This window comes from Phalacrocorax carbo, chromosome 3, assembly GCF_963921805.1.
Source record: "Phalacrocorax carbo chromosome 3, bPhaCar2.1, whole genome shotgun sequence".
Lineage (NCBI taxonomy): Eukaryota > Metazoa > Chordata > Aves > Suliformes > Phalacrocoracidae > Phalacrocorax > Phalacrocorax carbo.
Genome location: NC_087515.1, coordinates 5,860,251 through 5,884,319, shown reverse-complemented (window position 1 = coordinate 5,884,319; position 24,069 = coordinate 5,860,251). Strand labels below are relative to the sequence as shown.

The following is a 24,069-nucleotide window of genomic DNA, read 5'->3' as shown; positions in this document are numbered from 1 at the left end:
TAAAGAGAGAAGCGAGGGACAGTGACTTGAAGACAAGTTTAGTTTTTGCTTTTGTCAAAGTTAAGTGACTACGTCTTCTATACAGGCTTCTTCATGAGTCACTGCATCTCAATTCTTGTCTTCTTCATCTGTTATCACTTTATGAAAAAATTACAACAAATATATACTGGGCAATAATTATACTGCAGGAAAGACCTGCAAAGAAGGAATCTGTTTCTACTGGAAGCATCTCTAACAGGGACTCAAGATGACACCTGGCCTATTCCATTATCAAGTTGTCTAAAGGAAAATATAAACCTCAGGGTGATTAAAAACTAGTTGAAGTAACTAAAGGAAAGCGCAAAGAGATTTAACAGTGAGTGCTCCTCTAGCACAACCATGATATGAGAATATGGAAAGAAGATCAGTGACAGGAATCTGGATAATAAACAAGAGAAACTGGATTTGCTGATTCAAGTAAGTACAAGAAAGTACAAGTTTGACCTAATCGATCTTATTAATATCTGGCAAGAAGATTTCAAAAACTGAAACACCAAAAGAGATCAACATTATCAGTCTGTTCAGGAAGAACAATGATAAAAGCACCATTCCATTTTTGGAAAAAAAAGGCACACAATAGTCATAACAGGATGAAAAGCTTTTAATTCCCACGGCTGAGGAGAATGTTCAGCAGCAACTGAAAATTTGCAGTGGTTATAAAGATTAGCTATGGAATAAACAAACTCTAGTTTGTCCTACGTGCCGTATTTACAGATCTACAACCTGTTTTCTTTGGTGACACAGGTATGGATGTTTCTTTTTCAAATGCCTGCACTTCCCAAATGAGCCATTCATATGATAACCTCCACTTACTACAGTAACATTATGTTTCCTGTCAAATTGAACATTCCACTTCAACTGAAACACCTCTATAGTTTCAGCACACAGAACTGTTTATTGTTTTTGTTAAGGAAGAAAGGGGAAAAGCAACATTGTCTGAAATTTGAGAAAACCAGTATTCAAACCTTTTTTCTACAATAGCTTTGCTGCAAGACAGTCAGAGTTATCTTAAAATAATGTCCAGAAACATATTAAGGGAATTTAAGAATTGTACACCCACCAACACAAATAGGCAACTTAAATTAATTATGTTTTAATGAGAGTAAACCTTCTCTTCCACGTAGTTCATCCTCTCAAGTGTATCTCCACTACTGAATCAGATTTCTAGGTTTACAGTGGTAAGCCGCAATTCAAAAGTTCAAAACTGTGCATCACAAACGCGCGTACACACATACCCTTCCTTCACTGTCATGCAATTGGAAAAATGAACTTACTTTTTCCTTGGTCCTCAGTTCATTGAATATCTGCTGAATTTCCAATTTCCAGTCATCTTGCATGGAATGGAAAGACTCTTGAGGCATTTCAGTCATAACTGCCCCTTCAATGGCAGTAAGCTGTTCAAGAATTAAGGCAAACGATGGTCGGATATGAGGGTCCTGCTCCCAGCATTCTAGAATTTATCAAAATCCCATCAGTTTTCAATAGTACATAGAACTTTTTGAAGAACTACATGAATTTCAGATTGCTACTGTACTTCAAGTTCTAATGTGTTCCCTTTATCGGCAAGAATTCCATAGTTCCTTTTCCATTTACAGAAGTGACATCTACCTACGTATACTCAGAGGACTTTTTCTGTATTAATAATAGATTTTTCTTCATCTTTATCTTTAGCATTTGAAATAGCAAAACTAGCAGTACAGGACAGAAGGGATATGTATAAAAAGGTAAAGAAATTCATTAAACACAAGGAAATAGCCATTAGCAAGCGATGTTTATTTCCCTCTAAAGTATTTCCAAAACATTTTGACACTCAGGAAGAAACAATGAGGGAAAACATGGCATTTGCAGTTCTTCCCCTTGGAATCTTAATCTTGATCTTGTATTGATCTGTAGTACATCCTGTAGTTTATAAAAATTAATGCAATTTGAGTGTAAAAGGAAATCACTAAAACCAGTGCAAAAAATGTCACTACTGAAGAACTTATGCGGTACACAGTAATACTGTACGACTTCCTCAGAAACACATCCAACTGTCTTTAACACCAGATTGCTGTGTAAAGAAAAATATTTTGTACACAGCATATTATCAAATGAGGTGTTTATTTTGCAACCCCATGACTATTACAGGCAAGGATACATACCCCCAAAACATCACTATTTAAATACATAGGAAGAAACAACATAGATACCTTTCATTAATTTTGCAAATGGTTCAGGGCAGGTGGATGGAATGGGCAAAGTGAGCTTATTGACAGCGACTCCATACGCCACAGCAAGGCCATCAATGCCACGGTAAGGAACTTCTCCTGTAAGCAGTTCCCACAGCAACACTCCATAACTACAAAAGGTAATTTTAAAAAGTTATTTTCTCAATATTGACACATTGTTTACTCAAGAACAAACAAGTATCTGTCCAACCATGCACTGAAATTCACAAGGATTTCTCACGTCAAAGGTGAATATCTTTAAGAGTCAGCTCTGCTTTAGTCATCTTGCACCTTTTCACTAATAGTGATTAACCAAATTGGATGCAACTCTAAGACCAGCTCACACTCCTATTCAAAATGTAGCCTGAAGTCACTTTTATTGAAATGCTAGTATCATGTAAATCTCACTTATAATCAGAAACCTGAATGACAGGAAAACAACCAACCTTCTCCCCACCAAAAACCAACCAACACTAACAAAAATCTCAGAAGAGAGCATTCAGGCCATTCCCCTTTCCATCATTTCACAACAATTTTCATACATGTACATGCTAATTTTTTAAAAAAATAATAGTACTAAAAAATACCAGAAAAGCCCCAGCTTTGTTTGGAAGTTTGAATTTCTAATCTCCTGTGTGTTAGTGAAAGGCCTGTTAACTTTTCACCTCCCACAGAAGATGCAACAAGATTCAGAAAGGGTTACACACACCCCACCCCACCCCCCTAATTTCTCCACACTAGCAAAACAAAAATCCACAAACAAACCAACATTGTCTCCAGTGAAAGGTGGTGGCATGAAGAGATCTTTTCTCAGCATCATGTACAGAAATGAAGAATCATAGGAATTCCTATTGCAGCAACGTTAATCATAAGAATTTCTGCTATGCTTTCTACTCTAGAAGAGCTGGATGTTACTTTTGCCTTCTTTAGGCCTGCTTATGGCTTATGGGCAAGCTTACGGCTTGCTGAAGAGATCCAAGCCCCTACAAAGAGCTGGGACAGCACGCTTGCTGCTGCTGCTCTAGAGTCCTATTCCACCACCACTGAAATGGTTAACTTTCACAGTCATTTTTGTGAAAGCAGGAATTACTCCTTTTAGAACAGAAGCCTAAAATGGACTTCATGACAGGGTTGGTGGTGTTTTTTCTTCCCCCTTTTCTTCCTGCCAGGGAACCACTACCTGTAGAACAAGGACAAAGGACAACCTATTGCTGCTTTTGAGTAGTGAAGTGAGCAGGCAAAGGGAAAAAAACCAGAATACAAAGTATTGCTCTTGCCCTTTCTCTCCAGGTATGTGAAGAAACTACCTGCAAATTTTGCAGGACTGGATTGAACTCCCCTACATGAGGAGAAATGCATACAGCACCAGGAGGTAAGGGCTATGTACCCCTTCCCTTACTATGTACCCCTTAGTACTAGAAATACCACCTCAACTACAGCAGATGTGACAGGGAGGAAAACACACACTAGTTAAGTTCTTCTATCACTCTATACAAGACCTTACAACATCACTTAAATAATAAAAACAGCAAACTATGCAATATCAGCTCGAATACCAGCAGCGTTTTGTTTATCTATATTCTGTTTATCTAAGAAGGTTTGCTTATCATAAAATCCTAGAACACTAATGAATTTGCAGTGTTAGCAGTCAATCAAAAGCTGAGGAATATGGTCTATTCCTAAAAAACAGGGGAAAAAAAAAGCCTTGGGCTTCTTAACTTCCTCCCAGTTTTTTCCAGTCTAACCTCTGCACTTGCTTATATACTCTAAGATGGATAAAGTAATGAATTCCAATTTTGTTTTAAATCAGTGAAATTGATAGAAATTAATCCATCAATGATGAGTACAACACTTCTTGTGGCACATACACGTTACGCATGACAGAGGAATTCTACTGAACTACAGCCTGTCTATGTGCTTAGAGAAAACGTAAAAATAATGTCATGCTCTCTCAGCAAACGTAGACTGTTCTTAATTAAAGGGATTCCTTGTTCAGACTATTCTATCTATATTTTAGCATGAACTCTGAAGTTAAGCAGGACAATAAATATAACTAAAAAGAAATTATCTTTTATAAAAATTTGTGTCACACTATATTTCAAATTCAAGGCTTTTATCTTAAGTAGTTTTCAACAATGCCAAGAAGGCGATTGTAAAATTTTAAACAGACCGAAACAATAATAGCCTGGAAGTATCCCTTTTAATGAAAGCAGTCTTAATATCAAGTACCAAGAGCGAGCACTGTGGGAGCAAAACTGTGGGGAGGAACCCTAAAGACATTCTAGTCCTGCCATGCTGGAGTTTTGGGGAGGTACTAATCTCTCACTATCTAAGACAACAACTATTTGTTACTCTTTCAACTGCAGAAGTAGTTAAATTAACTACTGCATGAAATTTCACCAGCCCATGTATAGTTGTCCTATGCATACAGTCACAGCTTCTAAGGAATAGCTTTTTTCAAAAGAGCAAAAGCCACCTCTTTTTCCATCTTCAGCAAAAGGCCAAAAATGCATGCATAACATGTTTGAATTATATATTTTTAAACTACAAAACTAATACATTTTCAAAAAGGTGTCCTTTTAAGAATATTCATAATTAAAAATTATTCTCCCGCCACCAAATCTTATTTAAGCCTTACTAGATCTCATTCCAGCAGTAACTTGCTGTTTTTACATATTTTAAAGGCTGATCAAAATCAAGGTAATTAAAGTTCTCAAAGTTTATTTTACTCTATAATCCATCTTCTAAGGCAGGGGTTACTAAGCATTGCTACATGAATCACTTCAAAATTATATGAGTGTGCCAGGCAAAAGCAGCTGCTAATTCTGCTGTACAGTAAGTGCTTCCTAGCTTTGCCAAGAGCTTTTACAAGGAAGGCACGTGTTACTGTAAAGACCACTGCTGAAGCACACCCCTGGTGCTTGGAAATCTGTGGGCATATTTGCACCTTCAGGCTCCATACATGATATCAAGACTGACATGCCACTAAGAAATGCGTGTTGATCGATGAAGGGTAGGGCTGAAAGACTGCAATTCTTGTTTGGGGATTTGGAAGCATATGCCAAAGAATAATAAATGCAAATGCAGTTATAACTCTGGCTTGGGATGCAAAAGGATATGCATGCAGGGCCTAGAAAGTACCAGTTCTGTTATCTAGGATGGCACCTGAGAACACGCAGCCTGGAAGGCTCTGCATGAAAACACTCCCACAACACTTCGAAGCACTGGCTGATTATTTTTTTTTTTTTAAATAAGAGTTCTGCAGACTTCTTTTGGACACTCAGTCCTCAGTATGTGTAACAGAAGTTTAGAACTTTCCTGACATACACTGTGTTCTTTTCAGACCCCCATACTTAAATTTGTAACCTGAATGTTTTTTAAAACAAAAAAACCCACTCCCATAAGCAGGGTATTCTTTATTTGCTTTTCTTTTAAAGAAAGAGTAAAGATAAGCAACAGAATAGATCAAGGTGCAGTAAGCAGGAAATTTTTAGAAGCCAAGAAGGCCTGAACTATACTATACAACACAGCCTTTCTACTTAAAAACCTCTCCTGTTAGACGTCCGTCATTGAGCTAAATACTTACATTTTTACAAGAGAGGCGTGCAGGAGAGAAGGCGAAGAAGAGAAATACTGTAGGTTCCAAAAATGTAAACTAATGTTGCAGCAGAATATAAAATAATTGCACCAAAGCATAACCCCTCAGATACCTAAAATCACAGCAACAAGACTGGACAGGACCTGTAATTAAGCATGGAATACAGCTGATTAGGGAAACGCCTACACCCAACCTCCACCCCGCAAAAGAAAAAAAAATTAAAGAAAAAAGGAAGAAAGAATGGAAAAAGAATGAAGCCAAAGATGTTTCTCAGCTGGGCATCAACTCAGACTGATGTAAACAAAATGCTGAAAATCAGTTCCAGATACAAGACAAATGGGTGTCACAAAACTGTAGTGCAGATACAGAATCATCCTGAGAATACCAAAAGTATTACTTCATGCTGTAGAATATCAGGCATCTAAGCAAAATAGGACCCTATTTAAGAATTATACAACACAGAACATGCATAAGAAGGCATGAGAAAACAGATTAAAGTCCTCTCCTCCTTCCCCAAAAAGCTACTTTGGATCATTCAGAAACATTTCAAAAAGAAAGGAAATGTAGACTTTTCAGGGGGAGGCACAGCAGCTTTTAGAGCCTATTGTGCAACCACTGCTTTGCCCCACTCACAAAACAGAACTAAATTAAAAGTTAAGTTTAAATTACCTTTCTACAATACAGGTATCCCACACTACAACATTCAAAAATAGCATCAAGTCTTGAGAGCCATATTATTTATATGGTCCATAATAATGTCTAACAAGAAATTCACAAATTTAACACACGGAGTCCCCCACCTTTAAAATTAGAGAGCGAGTTAAAACGATTTTGTGCTAAACACTCTCCTTGCTCCAGCTACTGGAACCAAAATCTCTAGAAATATCAAAGCTTAGATCTGGTGTTCGCTTTTACACATGCTGACATTCTAGATTCCTAAAAACCAGCACTAATTTAAGTTAACATTTGGCAAAGTTCTGGTTTGTAGCTCATTTTTATTTATCAGACATATAAAGTAATAACTGGCTGGTCCCATTTCTTTATGCAGAATGAGACTTTTCAGACATCTAATGTAGAGTAAACATACCAATACGAGATCAGTGATATGTTAATGTATCAAGAGCATATGGCTGTTTCTATTAAGACTCCAGATAAAATATTTAAGTATCTTAACCAACAGGTATTTTAAAAGACTTTTCTTAAGGAGATCTTCGTTTCTTTAAAAAAAGTTTTTCTGCTATTTTCCCTCTCCCTCCCCCAATTTGTAAGTCATTAATAAATAAAGGTAGATCAAATGAACTAGATGCTGGGAAATGAAAGTATTTCTTAGAACAGCTATACCTGCCATATGCTGAGACAATAACCTAGGAAACCACCAAAAAACCCAAATAAAAATTCATTCAAAAACCTTGACATAGTTCTACTGAACGTGGTCTTCAGCAGACAAACTTCTTACCTCCAAATATCACTTCCTTTAGAAAACATGGAGGACTTGATAACTTCTGGAGCCATCCATGCGTAAGTCCCTGCTGCACTCATTTTGGTTGTTCTGTGCCACTCTCTAGCCAGACCAAAGTCTGTAATCTTCAGAGTTTTATTACAAATGTCATCATGTTCCATCTTCTCTAGCAACAAAACTGCAAAAGATTGAGTTTGTAAATTAATGCAATGGGAATAAAATAAAAATATCGAGTCCTGTTACTAATTTCACATACAACTTGTATTGCAGATAATTGTACACTTTAAATGTTGTGAAAATATTACTGCAGTTTTTATAAACATGTAAAAGGTTTTTGATAATTCTAAGCTATTCTAAGCTATCAGAGTGAGAAATACCTACACAGTGTCATGAGTTCTGTATGCAACTGTGCGAGTAGATATTAAACTAGCACAAGAAATCCACTGTAAAGAGATGTAAAGCACATAAGTTTAAGCAAGCCTGAAATCGTAACATCCCACAGATGATGACAGGCTGTAAAAAGGGTATTCACCTTGGAATGAGGTTCTGAAGTCATAAAAATGGCAGTAGTAGTAAAACAAGTGTTAAGAATTCTTATAAAATACTTAGAAAACAAAGCAAGACACGTTACATCACTGTATAAAATCCATCCTTAACACTGCACCCAATCCTGGCTCCTACTGATCTCAAAAAGTATGTAACAGAACTGAGAGAGGCACAGAGAAGGACACAACCAGGGTGCTCAAAACAGCATATCCACAGCTACTAGGAACAGTTAATAGACAAGGAGTCTTCCAGCAGGAAAAGAAACAGCTTGAGAACAGAATCTATAACACCACCTTTGGAATGACGAAAGCTATAGGTAACAATTGTTCATGGTTTCTCAACAGCAGAAACGGACATCATTGAGCAAAATTAGCAGATAAGGATCAAGCACGTGGCAGTCATTCGCACAACACACAGGTAGGTGAACTTTGGAATTCTTGGCATAGTATGTGAATACAATCATTTTACATAGATTGAAAAAGCACCTACACAAATTCACAGAAGACAGCTTCCTAAAGAGCATTTACATCAAAAAAGTGGGTTTAAGTTCAACAAATCCCCAGGACACAAATCAGTACAAGTTGGAAGACTATACACCAGGGTAGTTAGCTTGCCTCAGGAGTCCCAGGTGGCAACAGGACACCGGACTTGGATCAAATCCATGTTATATCCACTGCGCCTTCAAGGATGTTACAGAGGAAATAATTTTTTTTTTTTTTGCTGTTGCATCTAACAGTGTGTACTCAGTGTCTGACTTGTTTGTAACTCTACAGTGTTGGCAGAACTGCAATACACCTTCACCAAAGAGTGTTAAGAGAACTGGCTTATTGTGTTAGAGCACACAAGGAGAAAGACAGCAGGTGCAAAGGAATCGATATTAACACACCAGAATTTTCATTCCATATTCAGTGCCTCTATCACTGTCTGCGGTAGTAACTGTTAGCTTTAACTTTCTGTTAAAATGATCTCCCAGGACAAAGATCAAAGGTTAAATTACAAATAAGAAGAATCATAAACGCATGCATTTTCCAACTGTATACACAGCAAAACACAGTACATGGAACCCCTTAATAAGAAAAAGCAGATGAAGAATTACCTTCCTTTACAGAGGAAAAATGGATGACCTTGCATTTACAATTGCAAGAAGTCATTTCTACTGGTACGGTTTAATTATAGTCTTACAAATATTAAAAACAAGGACATCAAATCCAGATGAAAAAAAGAGAACCTGCATTCCATTTTCAGTAAGCTTCTTAACACAAAGTAGAAGAAACGAAGGCCAAAATGGTATAGACAAACCAAGAGCTCACCAGTAGCACCACCAGAACAAGTTAAATTCATGCAAGAGTTTTTATACTTTTATACTTGAATCAAAAGACCTATTGTTTGCTATTCCATTTCAAACATGTTCAGCAGAATTCCTGACATTCCTTGTCAGTCAATGTGACCGAAACCAAAAACAGTCAGTCTTGCAAAAGGTAATAACTGGCATATGGCCAAGTTTCATCCTACAAAGGGACAACGTTTCTTAGCAGTTCAAACTTCCCTTTCCGCACAGTAGCCAGGAAAACAGCAATACTATACACAGATTACCTAGCAGCTGGGTAGTAAAAATGCTCGGCATAGCTGAGTAGCGCTCCCTAAGAGCTTCCCGCGCAGTAGCCTAGCAACCTCTACTCTAGCATCCTTCTGCCACTTCCACAGCGTCCCGGCCCTTGCTGGCTGCTGACCTGTGAGGAGTCACTTTTACAATCTTTTGCTTACCCTGTTCATTCAGCCCCCACTTGTTTCTTTTTCAGATCATCTAAACTGTCTTTTCAGACTCCAGAACACCTGCAATATTAAGTTGGGTAAGAGCCAGTTTAACACTTTCTGGTTTGCTTTAACATTTTTCAGACTTTGTTTTCCACGAAGAGTGAAGTTCGTACGTACATTAGCGCTATCGTTCTGATAAGCACAGCCTAAATATTTAAAAGTACAAAGCCCATTGGAAAATAAATTCAAGGCTACCAAAAAAACCCCAGAATTAGATTAGAAATGCAAAAGTGCAGGAAAGTCCTATGTCCACATCATTTATTTTGACGTGAGCAAAAGCAGAGACTGTGACTATTTCTGAATGAGTCAAAATCTAAGAGGAGACTAAGCTGGATATGAGAAGACCTCTTTGTGCAACCTAGCATAAAACTTCACCTTGGACCATTATTCAAAACACTATGTGCTACAGCCAGAAATAAACATTTGACTAAGTATTTTAAGGCCACATATGTTTCCTAACAGGCGCACCATTTTGAACACTCTTTGTGACCTTTCTGCAATTAGATCAAGGAGAAAGTAAATCTATTAACATCATAGCTGCAGAGGATAGGGTGCCATGTACCAGGTAGTCTTTGAACATAAGAGACAGCACATGCCCAGAATCATTTACAGCTGGGGAACAGAGAGATGCTATTGCACGTTAACTTTAAGAATTCCATGAAATATAAATCGATATGTTGAAGATAAAAGCCAAAAAAATCCTTAAGTCAGAGAGAAAAATTAAAAAAATACAGATTCGTTGTGGTGAAGTGGTATTGAAATTGGTGGGTATGATTTTGCACGTACTAAAAACTGAAGACACTTTTGACAGTGCAGTAAGTGTAAATGAGGATTCTAACAGCACCCCTAACAGAGACACAGCTATTTAAACATACAGATGAAAAAAACCCTATACTCTTAAATTGTCTAATGTAACTAAAAAAAAATGTGAAAATCCATGTATTACTCATCCTAGCTCACTGAAGGAAGTAGCTCATAGAATTATGAAATAACTTAGGTTGGAACAGACCTCAGGGTGTCAACTCTCCCTGCTCAGAGAAGGACTATTGTTGTAAAAAGTGTAAATCTACTATCAAACATTTTTATGAATCTGTAAAGTTACAGCACTGTAACAGAATAAAAGCAAACATTACCTCTATTCAAAACAACTCTATTGTATTCACTCAACTACAGACATAAATTTAACTTAAATTTTGAAGAAAACTAATTAAGGACAGTAATCAAGGCATAGAAAAAGCAACAAAATTATAGCAGAGTTATATTACAACTAGCTCATGTCACAGTAATCCCGTTCTGTCTCGACAGATGGTTTCTTAGAAAGGGATAAGGTAGCAGACTTGAGCAGATTGAGTATCTTTTAGGAAGTTTAATCATACAGACAGAATAAGAATTAATCAAAGAATTCTGTACAGCAGTTGTATGAAGGAAAACCTTAAGAGACAAGCTATCAGTATAAAAAGGAATCATCACTAGGAAGCATGTTTGCTTCACATGCCGATTTGCAATCAGAGTAAAAATGCAAGGCGTGTTTCAAGAACTGACAGTAAAGTCAGAAGATACTGCCTACTCTGAAGACGACCATATCATCATACCAGAAAATATACAAGGTTGGAAGGGATCCATCATAAAACCTACAGCTACAAAGCAGAGGTGAAGGAAGAAGGCTGGCTATTCTGGCTAACAAAAGGAAAACCAAACCAGCAGCTACACATAGTTATGCAACTAGCTCACGCAATTCTGAAAGGCACTAAAAAGGCTTTCTTTTAGTAGAAACAGGGAAGTATCAATAGAATTGTACAAAGCATAAAACCTCACATGAGATACCAGATGACTAGAACTGCACATGTGTGTTTAACAACAGGAACTGGTGTAGATGCAGGAAACAGGAGTTGTTGGGAATCTGTAATGTCTTTTATTTAGATAAATCAGAAGAGCTTCTCCTTTTTGCTAGGCTAAACAAATGTTGAGAACAGTTATGAGAACAGAAGTTAGCGACATCTAGAAACAGGATGCAGACCTACAGCACTGGTGCTCTTATCGATAAAATATTCTCCTAGGTGCCCTGGCTGATCCATCCTACTGACATGTTCATGATTAAACTCAGTTCTAGATCCGGAGCTACAAGGGTGGGGAGAGAGTCAGATTTCACGATATTGCCTCCCACTCCCCTTTTGGCTGTCCTCTGCAGCATAAAGCAGTTTACTCCTCAAAAAAAAGTCACTAGATCCAACATATGCTCCTGTTTAACCTAATGGTTCTTGAAATAGCAATGCCGTTAATCTTTCCTGATTTCTTTCTGCATTATCATAGTTAGAGCTGGAGTCTTTTTCTATTAATCTTATGGCACACTGCAAGTATTTTATGGTGTAACAGTAGGCAGATAAGATGTTCTGCACACTTCTAAAAACTAAAATCTATCACAGAGTTGCCCAAGACTACAATGGAACTGGACCTGCTGAGCCAGCCAGTGCTTCAGTCTGTGTTCCCCAAGTAAAGCAGAAGCAGTAACATCTCTCTGCCAAACCACTACTGTTCCTATACAAGCTGTTCTTAGTTAGGAAAGGCACAGAATTTACGTTTCAAAAGGAGGCTGAAGACCCAGTAAAAGCCCACCCAAATGCTCCCAGTCTACTGAGCCATTCCCTTTCTACCACTCCATCTCCAAACTCTCCCCTCTGGCAGTAGCACTTCCTTTGAGCTGCTGAGAGCAAATGGTAAAAGATCAACTGCAGCAGCTCAGGTTAGAGATGCACAAAGTGGCAGTCCAGGTCTGGCCAGATTTAGATAAGAGCTGCCTTCTCTGCTCCATTCTCTTTTCTTGTGAGTTGGGTTGAAATTTTATTTGGGGAGGTGAGGCGTGGGGTGGGGGAATGAAGTGAGAGGCAGGATATGGATGGATAGGCTGTAACCGGTACAGAGATCATAGAACAGAGCACATTTAGACAGGTCAGATTCCTGGGGTGCATGCCTGCTGTACCAAGTTCAGCTAGGTCCACAACTACACCCCCACTGCTTTCAGGACTAAGCTGAAAGTCTAGAGAGGAACTGAAAGTATTCATTTAAATTGCCAGCATTTTGTTTAAAGCATAATTTTAAATTAAAGGTTCACATTCTTGCCTGAGCTTCTCTCCTTTCTATTTCTTAAAATTCATGTAGCTTAATAAACACTATTTATATCAAGCCTGAGGAAAGCCTGGACAGACCTTTTAGTTGGCAGCATACTGGTGAAACCTCCACCTAGCACTCAGAAGCTCTTCAATGCTACTCTCTTAATGCAGGTTATTTCCTACAGTCTTAGCTTTCATTTTATTACTAAATACCTGCATATTGTGTTTCTCCATCTTTATCTGTCTCAAAGTCCTAATTTAATACAATATTTCATCTGACAAGTTTCTTGAAATCCAAACATTTTATGCAGTTAAAATCAGTTTTATGTCATATTGTATTCCAGCACTTGCAGGTAACCATTTCAGTTACTAGTCTTTTAAACCAATCGAGTAAATGAGATATTCTGAGAGAAGCCAAATCAAAGAATTGAACACCTTTTTGCTAGTTTAGATGTACTGAATTCAAATGATCTTTTAATGCTTAAGCTTAAAAAAAATCCTGAATAACTAAAGTCCTTTCTATCCCTCCTAACCTCTTTATAATCTTCTACTATACCCTCTTTATATTCTGTATTTTGTTACTACTAAAAATAAAATGTTAAGCAACCTTATTTTCTCAAGTTATTTTCCACCAACTGCTTCTTGCTACCTTATCTACAGCTTGCCAAATAGCTGACTATCACAGTTTTTGCAAATATAATCTATTTAATAGCATAGCAATGTAAGTTACTATGATGATAGGCAAGACTGCCTACATGCCTACTACATTCACCACCACTGATAAAAGTCATTCTCAGAGAATACAGGAAAGAAAAGAAAGATGTTATACTACATACCTCTGCCTGAAAACAGAGACTACCCAAGACAATGCTGCTACTGTCATCTGTTCCCCCTGCACCCAGTCTGTTGCTTGTCGTGAACCTAGTTCCTGTTAATTCACTAAATCAACCCACAACAAAACCAGCAGGGCAACCCTGTATCTCTACCTGGGAACCAACAGGCAGAAAACCCCCATTATTGAACACTGCATATTCAGCTAACGAAACACAGTAACTTGTCGATATTAAGAGGCCTACTGCCATTATTTGCAGTTGTTGTTTGGTTCTGATTCTAATTAGAAATATAAGTTTCAACACTGCTTATAGAAGCCATGCCCAGATTTTAAACTGCAAGTTAATTATCACAGTGAAAATATTATCTGATTAGGACATCTTCAATACATACAAAAGACGTACATTTGCCTATACAGTACTGCTTCTTAAATACCTTGCTCTTCTCCTGTGAGTTCTCAGGATAACAACTGTTATCCTCATCTCTGTAGCCAGTACCTGTCAGACTGCAATTATCTCACTAGATTAAGTTTAGAGCTCACCATCAGCAAGCAAATTTCACCCTTTAAACACTGATTACCTATGCAGGAGGCATTTTTCTACTTTTTATTACAGGAATACTGTACTCCTCTAACATCTATATGTTCCTTTCACATTAAATTGAGAACAACTCAACAACAGTTTATTCTTAAAAGTATTTGTCTAAAAACAACTGGCTTAAAAAGAAAAAGAATCCTACCTCACAGGAGCCAACATATATTAAAAAAAAATCCTGAACAAAATGTTCCCTATTGGAAAGCCAAAACAAGACAAGACTTGACACAAAGTCCTTGACAGCATGAATTGACAAATACACACCAACCCCATAAGAAAAACACATCCCATAGCAGGACATGTGGCACAAGAAAACCGCCAAAACATGAGAATGACAGGGAGTCACCTGGCTATCTGGAGGAAACAAAGAGAAAAGGAGAAAGAGAAAGAGGGATGAGATATTTCAACAGCTTCAACACAGCTTGCATCACCATTTTTTGCTTCCCCTTCACTTCTTTAATAACCGTTATTAAAGCAACTTTGGGCAAATGGAAACTTGAGAGAAAGACGCAGTTTTAACAAGTTATTGGCACAGGATGCAGATGCTGCAAGTTACTTTACTGCCTGCCGTTTGTGCTTCACTCGCTGTTCAGATAGTTCTGTAATGCAAAGCAGGAATTTCTATTGTGCCATAAGAGGAAGTACCAGAGGTAACAAGCATTTATAATTAGACCTTCAAATAATCATCATTTAAACCGTAAATCCTGAAAATGCAGGATTTGGATATTGCATCAGCAAAAAATCAAAAGCAGATTGTACACTAAACATTCTCAAGTTCTCTGTTTAATAGAATACTAAGCTTAGTTCTCCTATTTAACTACTACATTTAAGAAAAGTTACCTCATTACAGCAATTCCTCCATAATTTTACAATTACATGGAAATCAGTCAACACTGAAACTTAGCTTTAAAACTCAGAACACTTAAGTTATGGGGCACCTACCTGGAACTGCATACTTACTTGAACCAGCAATTACTGTCTTTTAAGCTCTTTCTTCTTTGCGTGGTATTAGTTTTTAAAAGGCAGCTATGCAATAAAAACAGTGACCAAAATGCAGGTAGATTAGAAAGAAATGCTAACAACAACTAGTAATAATAGTTAGGTGGGAAGTCAGTCATTCCTGACTAAGATATTCTACTAGTTTCAAACTCTACAGAACAAAGTGACTGTGTAGCTGTCCCTTAAAGAACACCACCTTTCTTATGGAATACTGATTTTTTGGTGTTTTTTTTTTGAGGAGCTTCTTATTCCTAAAAACAACAAGATGCAAGGCAAACTAAAGCTACTATATTCAAACTGCAAAAGGAGTCTTAGCCAATATATAATGCATCAGGTACAACTTCATCTGACAGAAACTTTCAGAAAACATATTAATCACCCCTCTTACCCCAAATTCAAGACCTGACCATTCCCTTCAAAACAAAGTAAATCAATATATGTCATGCAACATACAGAAATCACCAGGGCAATGGAGCTGAGGTTTATAAGCTCAAAAATGGCATCCAGGAGCAAGAGCTAGCAGAGGTTACCCTCCTTCAGAACGAACAAGTTTACTTATCTGTCATTAGTTAAATCACATTTTAAAACACAAGAATATTTCATTCAAATTTGGTTTTGATTTATTTAGTGGGTTTTTTTTAAGGAAATAGAGCATGACTTGATGCAATTTGATATTTCAAGCTAATCAGGAGAGTGCATGGCTTCTGAATACATGCAGGGATTTACATAGTTGGCATACTTTTCCTGATTGTAACATATTACACTCGGCAATTATGTACTTCCTCGTTGCTTTATTTTTTGTGATCTATATCAAGTTGCACTTGATGTGCTGAAATTAGAATATTTAATGCACAATGGTATCACTTCAAAATTAAAGGAAATTTAGAAAAGTTTAACATGCATAAATACATACCTAAAAAAACAAAAACACATTCTACCTTTAAAGGTGACATACTAACCAAACTGAAGTATAAGGGTGTAAGCTGATACCACAACCAAAACCATAAGAGCCTGCGGTCACTAAAATACTTATATTAAACTCCTCTCCAGTTGTAGCCCCTCATCCTCACAGCTTCCCAACACCCCCCCCGAGCCTTGGGAGACTCAACTAGCCAGGCAGCTCAGCAGAAAATTAAGCCTGCAAATAAAACAGCTTAGAGTAGTTTTCTGCTCGATCCCTCAGATGATTTAACCCAGACCTACTGACTGTGCAGGCAGAGATGAGTAGATTCTGCTGACACGTGGGAGGGGGGAGAACCTCTGCCTTTAGATGCGTGGGGAAGCCTCCTGACGAAGCTAGCTGCTAAATGAAGCCACACATCACCTGCTGTAGCGAGAAGTCAAGCAACATTTCAGAATTAATAGATCTAACCCTTTTACTTCCAGTTTTAGTCAGAGATGTAAAGATAGAATCCAGCTTTGCTACTTTTTTCCATTATAAAATAATCTTTGATGAAGTTTATTATTGAAAAGAACCAGTTCAATAAACCGAAGACAAAAAAATTTCTCCATCCCGTCAAAAATGCCTACTGCTGTGAATCCAAACAAACTTTGGTTGTAGATGCTTAGTCCAGTTTAGTCATTGAGTTCTTTAGAGCCTCATCAGTTAACATGAAACTCCTTTAATATAATTTCTATGAGGAATTTTAATAGGTTATACTGCATAAAGAGTTCTGACTTAGGCTGCTTGTTCCTTTTACATGGAATATTTGAGAGAGTCTTACTGCTTTAAAACAATTTTTGCCAAACAACCTGTTCCAAAACAAAGGAGAAAAAACAAAACCAGGCTGAATTTTTGAGCCCAATTTTTTTCTAAAAATACAAAACTTGGGAGGGGAAAAAAATAAAAATCAAACTTTGTAATATATTCTGTGGAGTAGAAGGTGTCCTGCATTCCATCCTCGCAGTTTGTTCAGTAGCTGAAGCCCCTCAGGGTTGTGCATTTCAAAGAACTTGAATCTACTTTAACAGCAAAGGCAAAACGCCTATTTTTAAATGAGATCTCTGCAAACTTGGCAGCGGTCTCTTTCTCCTGGGAGGAGAAAATGGAAGGGAAAACCTGCTCTTTTGACTCAATAATTAGCGTAATATTTAGTAATGAGTTAAAAAGTACAATTTTGTACTTTTTACATAACACATGAGGAAATACAATTAGTTTGAGGAAGAACAGTGACATCTAATCCTAATGGAAAAGGAAATCACAAAACTGCTTAAACATTTAGAACTAAAATATAACCAGTTCCAAGGGTTAATTTGTCCTATAACGAACCACAGCAATGAAGCAGTTACTACTGCATTTTTGAGAGGGAGGTCCTGCTTATCAGCTCCAAGTTAATAGCACACCTGCCAAAACACAGATTTTAGTCACTATGAAGAGAACAAAGCGTGATTATACAGCCAACACTGGCATGTCTAGGACTGATTTAACTGGAGCTGTGACACCAGCACCACCACCATCCCCCACCTCCCCCATCAAAAAAAAAAAAAAAAAAGGTTAAACTTGGCAGGAAGCTCCAAGAAGGACGAATACTTCTGTGGTGACATTATACAAATACGTAACTTCTCCATCTTACCATATATAACCCTTTTTACTGACTTTAAGCTGTGGTTTAAGTAAGATGTAAGTTTAAGATGTACCTGACTGTAAGATGCAGTAAGTGGGTCAAAATTTAAACATCCACTTACTTTCAGTTACTGATCTGAGGTAAGCTCTCAGTAACATGATCAAGCAAGGTAAAAATGGTGAACACAGTTTTATACTGTCAATCCAGGAATGTAAATTTATGACACTGGTTGTTATTTTGGTACTGCTACTATAAACAGTCATTTGGTATTTAATATATTTTTCCTATTTTTATCTATATATATCATCTATATTTGTTGACTTCAATGTCATAACTTTGTTTCTAACAAAAAAACCCACAAAACCAAAAAAAACCCAAAGCTCAAAAAAATATTACTGCACTTTTCAGAAGCATTATTACTGAAGGTCATTGGTATGAATTTCAATGCTTTAAATTTTAAGATATCAGAAATAAAAATTCAAGGACAGAAATCACCCATGCCACAAACACTTCTTGCAAATCTTCGTTGTACAAGGCCATCACATTTCAAAACTTGAAACACTGAAGCATATTTAGAAGAAAGTTTATATTTAGCGATAAGAAAACTTACAGGCTGCAAACAAAAAGCCATTCTCTTCTAAGGTCAAAGAAACCACAAAACAGCATTACAGCATTCAACATCCAAATACAGTTCAATGATGTGTTACTTCTCTATTCTTTTGAGGTTGCAGAACATAACTCTTTGATAGGACTTCTAACATTTGGTAAGAGGGTCCAAAGGCACGCACTGTGCCTGCAGTCTCAATAGGGGGGGAAAATAATCGTATGATAAAAAAATGTAACTGAACACTCGGTTATATCTCAAATTTTTATACTAGGCTAACACTATCAATGACCAAATCCCAACCCCCTTTTGCATTATTTTTATTTAAGTACAATACCTCATTTCACAAGTGTTATGGTCAGCAGTTAAAATTATTTCTCACTCTTTAGGGGAATTAAGAAAAATTGTATAAGTATTTTAACAGCTAATGGGAGGTGTTTAGCTACCTGTTTTTTCCATTGACTTCTGTGGAAATGGGTTGTGCTCTCAGTGCAATTTTTAGAGGCAGGTAGGTATGTGAGCATATCCTTAAGGCACCAGGTTTAAAAAAAAGTAAAAACAAGCCAAGTAACGAAGTCGTCTTTAATATACAAATATTACAAACACTCTAATCCAAAGCCCTACACTTCAATTTATAACGCCACTCCAAACCAGAATACTTTTTCAGAAAAGACAGTCAGCAAATGTGACATTCAGACTAGAACGTGACTCCCCACGTTGAACATGTAGAGGTCACCAGAAACCTTGGTGCAAACGAGCCTCTTGCTGAAACCTGCTAGGAAAGAGTCCAGTGTGGAGCAGGAAAAAAGAGAAGTCTTCCAACAGCTGTAAGCTAGATCACTTGGTGTCTTACAATGAGAGAGAGAACAAAGACAGGGAGACGAGAAAGACATGAAGAACTAAGAGCCAGAAAAAGATCAAAGTAACATTATTCTTTAATTAACAATCTTACCTGTCAAAGATGCGGAGAGTCTCAACACCAAATAAGGAATAATTTTACGCTTGCCAGATGTACATAGTTGGGGAAACATTAAAATGAAAGCCTGTTTTAAAAATTAGTTATAAATAGGGGTATTAAAAGCTCCTGGCTTTTAAATTAATTGTATTACATTTAGCTAGTGTTTCAGCCTGGAATCATGTTTTGAGCTTTAAGGGCTCTATGTAAATATACTTGAGCCTTGTTAACTTTGAGGGAATTTGACATCAATGAGCGTTTCTGCCCCCCGCTCCCCCCCATTAATGTCCAGATTTGAGATACATAAAAACATGAAACGGTAGCATATTTGGTAGATAGCAGATCGAGGTGAAATAAATGGCTATTGCAAATAAGCCTTCACCTACGAATAAAGTAACTGCTGGATGTTACTCCTCCGCTGGAAGCTTACAGACTGTACAAACAAATACTGCATTACAGAGTAGTAGTTCACAAACTTTCATTTGACAGATATTGTATTAAAATCATTAAGTTCCTGAATATTAATTTTAAATGCTGAAAAATCCTTCAGCTGGAAATTGGCCTCTACGACATTTCAGCACCAGTTATTTCTACTGCAGATGGAGACAACCGCAGCAATCAGTTACTCAAAATCATTCTTTCTTGAATTCCAGCATCCCTTTCTGAACACAAAATATACAACATATTTATATCCAGTAAGTAAATACATCAGGTGAATATAAAATGCCCATAACACAAGACTTTTCCTTTGATGAACTGGAAAAAGGTACACTATAGCTCAAGGCTGCTAAGCATTTGCTGCCCCCACAGAATCCAACCAGCTTTCAGGGTCTCAAAAAAATAAAACCCCCTATCTACATAGTCGGAGCACACATCAAATAACGAAACAAATTACTGGGAGCAATGTCTTACAAAACAAAGTAGAACATTTTCAAGTGACATAACTATATTCAAAAGAAAAACTTAAAGAATTTAACAGCATGTTAATATTTAATAGACCATTGATGAAATTCTGCAATCCTATTACAGTTTACATGAGGGTGGCTTGAATTTGATTTTGGGTGGTTTGTTTGGGGTTTTTATGGTTGTTGTTATTGTTTGGGTTTTTTTAAATAATATTAAGTGGACAAGCTTATTAAAACTAGAGCTCCTTCCTGCTATACACTTCCAGACGCTTCAGGATGTATGACCAGTTCTTATGTTGTAATGCAGAGGCATTATCTTTACAGCAAAGCACAAGGCAGGGCTACTGCCACTCAGAGACGGGATAGGAAGCTGGTGTACCCAGAACAGTTTCTAGCTTTATGTAATTTAAGTAATTAAGAGTAGTGCAAAGCAGTTCAGTGCCATGGCTTCCTATACGAACACAGCATGGTAAGCTACAGCATACAAATTTTGAACTGCTAAATTACTTCTGGCCCCACTATTTTATCTGACTGACATTAGTCAAAGTGATACTACCTTCTGAGATATGGTTCCTATGGGTTTCATGAAAGTCAGCTGCCTTACGGAAGGGGAACTGCAGTTAGTTCTGCCAGAAGAAATGTTCGTTCCTCTCCAGACCACTGAGAGGCCAGCCAGTAGGAGCCTAGCAGCTAGCCAGGCGATACACAAGTGGTTTCAAGCCAATTACAGCATATGCAGCCTGTTATAGGAGGTGGCTGGAGTTACGCAGTACTGGAGCTGGGTACCCTGGGACGGCCAGGCTTAGCCCAGCGGGGATGCTCGGGGTGCGGAAGGGAACAGGAGAGCAGAAGTTCCACGAATGAGTGTGCTGCATCGAGGAGAGGGAGACGCAGAATACATACAGGTAGAAAATAAAGGGTTTTTTTTAGTTTTGTTAAAATAACAGCGGAGCAGTAACTGGCACAGTGCTATTGACAGAAAGAACTCCAAGTTTCACTACCGTGGAAGTTCCAAGATGTCCTCTATTTCCAGACAAAGAAAGGTTGAAGCTCAGGTCTGCTGAAAAACCCATCTCTCTCCTTCAAAACTACCAATGACAACTGTAATATTTCATTTTTCATTTTCTTGGTAACTGAACACTAGAAGATACTGAATTTTCAAGCATTTAGTAATATCTAAGCAATCCTTACTCACATCACAAGTAGTGCTGCAAGTCTTCCCTCTTCAAAACAGGGCCAAGAAACAAATTATGCAACCCCAGTGATTTCCAAATAAATAAAATCAGTTCAGAAGGTGCCAGATAGGCTTAACTCTAGTTTGTTTCTCTTCCTCTCCCCGAACTGCTAGCCTAAAGTTGCTAAGTGGCAAAGTTAGAGGGGAAAGTAGTTTTTATGAGCTCTGGAAAACCTATCTGTCTTATTGTAAAGGTGTTTAACAGCATAACTTGAGCAATTCTGCTGCAAATCACCTGTAAGAGCAAAGAACCAGAGATAATTTGCTCTTGCTTTTCTCAAACTCCAGGACACCTTCCCTCATCAAAAGCAACTGATTCAACAGTTCTGTCAAACCACATCACACCTCCTTTTGAGGTTTTAAAACCAAATTATTTCTATTTTCTGACTGTTTTTCATGGGACTAGTTTGAAGAATGTCACATTAAAGCGGATCGTCCAATTGCAGTTTCACTGTTCTCTTGTATGTTTGATTCCTTCAGACTTCAAGTATTGCTCTCATTAGCATTGTCCCATCCATGGCCTTATTCAACAATCCTTGAAACTCAAACTGTCCTTGACGATTTCAAAGAGTAATATAAACTTAACACACTTCAGAGAGCTGCAAAGGATCCTGGGATGTCAGAGGAGCTGGTGAAAGCCATAGCAAACTGAACCCTACTTGCATATCCATCTACAACACATGAGTACAGAGTACTTTATCAGTATTGTGTTAGTACACATAATCTGCACTGAGTCAACTTTACACTTTACTTTGTATTCATGGATGGGTCTATGCCGTAAGCAAGATATTCTGAACTTTTGGTAACATTTTCTACAAGTACACAAAGCTGCTGCACTAGAGATAAAGTGCCTTTTTTTTTTTCTTTAAGGCAGAAATACTGCACAGTCTAAAATCAATCCCAGAAACATAAACCTCTGCTTTTCCTACACTAGACTTCAGAAAGTAAAAAACTTGCTTACTCTATCTGGACGTATTACTAGCTTGCTTCAGAATACTAAGAAAAGAATCAGGAAGGCTGCACCAAGCCCCTAAACAACCACAGATCTCGTAACTAATGGGGTGTCCTTGCCCAGAAAAAAGCAATTGGTTCCCCCAGAGAAAAAACGTTGCCCTTTCAAAAAGTCAGCAAAACAGCTGAGATGTGCTAAAGAGACACATGTAACTATTAGTGGCCAGCCTTCTAGATGATTACTCTCAGTCAAACTGAACTTTTTCATAATCAGCTGGCACACTTAATCAAGACTAAGGTTGTACTCAGGAGATACAGTTAAGAATGTTCAAGTAGTTTCACAATTTTTAGGAGATCTGCTTTTCAGTCAAAGTATCATTCAATTCAGAATTCCTTGACCATCCATGAAGGTTTGAAAATGTCCAATTTTGTTTCAAATTTTTTCTTCATATTTTAGACAGATAAAGTCCACCTCATAACCCTTAATTTTAGATTATCTCCTTCATCTATAAAGTTTATCTATGAGCACGAGAACTGCTCACAAGGAAGATATTCTCAAAATAAACCATGTTCTTTTTCAGAGAAACTCCTCACCATGTCACCTGCACAACATTTTTACCAAAGCACCCACAATTTGCAAACCCACATTAGAGACCACGGTTACTGTGTTTCATTTTATTACACATATCTGAAGCTAAAAGTGTTCTTTACACCTTTGTTTTATCTACTTCTGAATAACCTTTAAATACCAAGTTTATCTTACACAGACTCCAGAACTGAAGAAACTCTGCTACCAAAAAAACTCGAGAGTTGCCCTTTACTTCAGCCCTCACAACCGAATTTATTAGCTTTTCTTCCCAAAATAGAAAACATTTGCATATCTTTCTTTTTTCCATTTTCTTGCTTTGGCAGAAACAAAAACCTTTTCCCACCTCCCAAAAGGAGCCCAAGGTAACTTGTCTGTACACACCTAGATGGTAACTGCTGTGAATAAAACTCCGCTGCTCTCATGGCTCTTCTCTTCGGTCATGTCAATTTGGCATCAGCGAAACCACACTAGATATGTTGTCTTATAGATCCCAACTCCATAAAATTGCTTGAGAGAAATAACATACTTGCCTTTGCTTAGCCCATTGCCTGCCAACCACAAGCCCAGGCATATATCCTTTCTGGATCAAATATACTGGTAGAAGGGGCTCCCTTCCCCTGGCTGGAAAAATTAATTCCTGCCTATTTGCTAGGGAAATAGTTTGGGGAGCCTTCCTTACCATGCCATGTTAAGCGAAGTCATTTTTCCAATTTGCTGTCCGAGGAAGAAAAATTCCTTCTCAACAAAAATAACTAGGCACAAAACCGACGCATCAGTACACTACCTAGAACTGCTCAATGGAGAGCACTGAACCACCACCGCTAGCCATCCACGGAAAGAGTGATGAGCAGTTGAGGAACGGATGCTGCCGGATCCCTCTCTGCAGCTATAGCCACCACTGAACTGTTACTATCGATCAGTCCAGCCCGGCAGGTTTCCACTCCCACTGTGCAAGACTGGAAAAGCCTATAGTAAAAGAATGTAGTGAAATCTTCAATGAACAGATGAGTTAACAGAACACAGGATACTGTAGTGATTTGCAGTCACTTTAAATTCACGTTGTTGAACTTAAT

General features: G+C 37.7%; 1 protein-coding gene across 2 annotated transcripts in view; it reads right to left on the bottom strand.

The window, feature by feature from the left end:
* Nucleotides 1–24,069, bottom strand: part of MAP3K21 (mitogen-activated protein kinase kinase kinase 21) — a 43,990-nt gene that overhangs the window by 17,306 nt on the left and 2,615 nt on the right. For both annotated transcript variants that reach the window (XM_064445707.1, XM_064445708.1), the window contains exons 2-4: nucleotides 7,301–7,481; nucleotides 2,229–2,377; nucleotides 1,314–1,489 (exon numbers count right to left, since the gene is read on the bottom strand). In XM_064445707.1, the coding sequence (XP_064301777.1) occupies nucleotides 1,314–1,489; nucleotides 2,229–2,377; nucleotides 7,301–7,481 (506 nt within the window). The remainder of the gene's footprint in view (nucleotides 1–1,313; nucleotides 1,490–2,228; nucleotides 2,378–7,300; nucleotides 7,482–24,069) is intronic.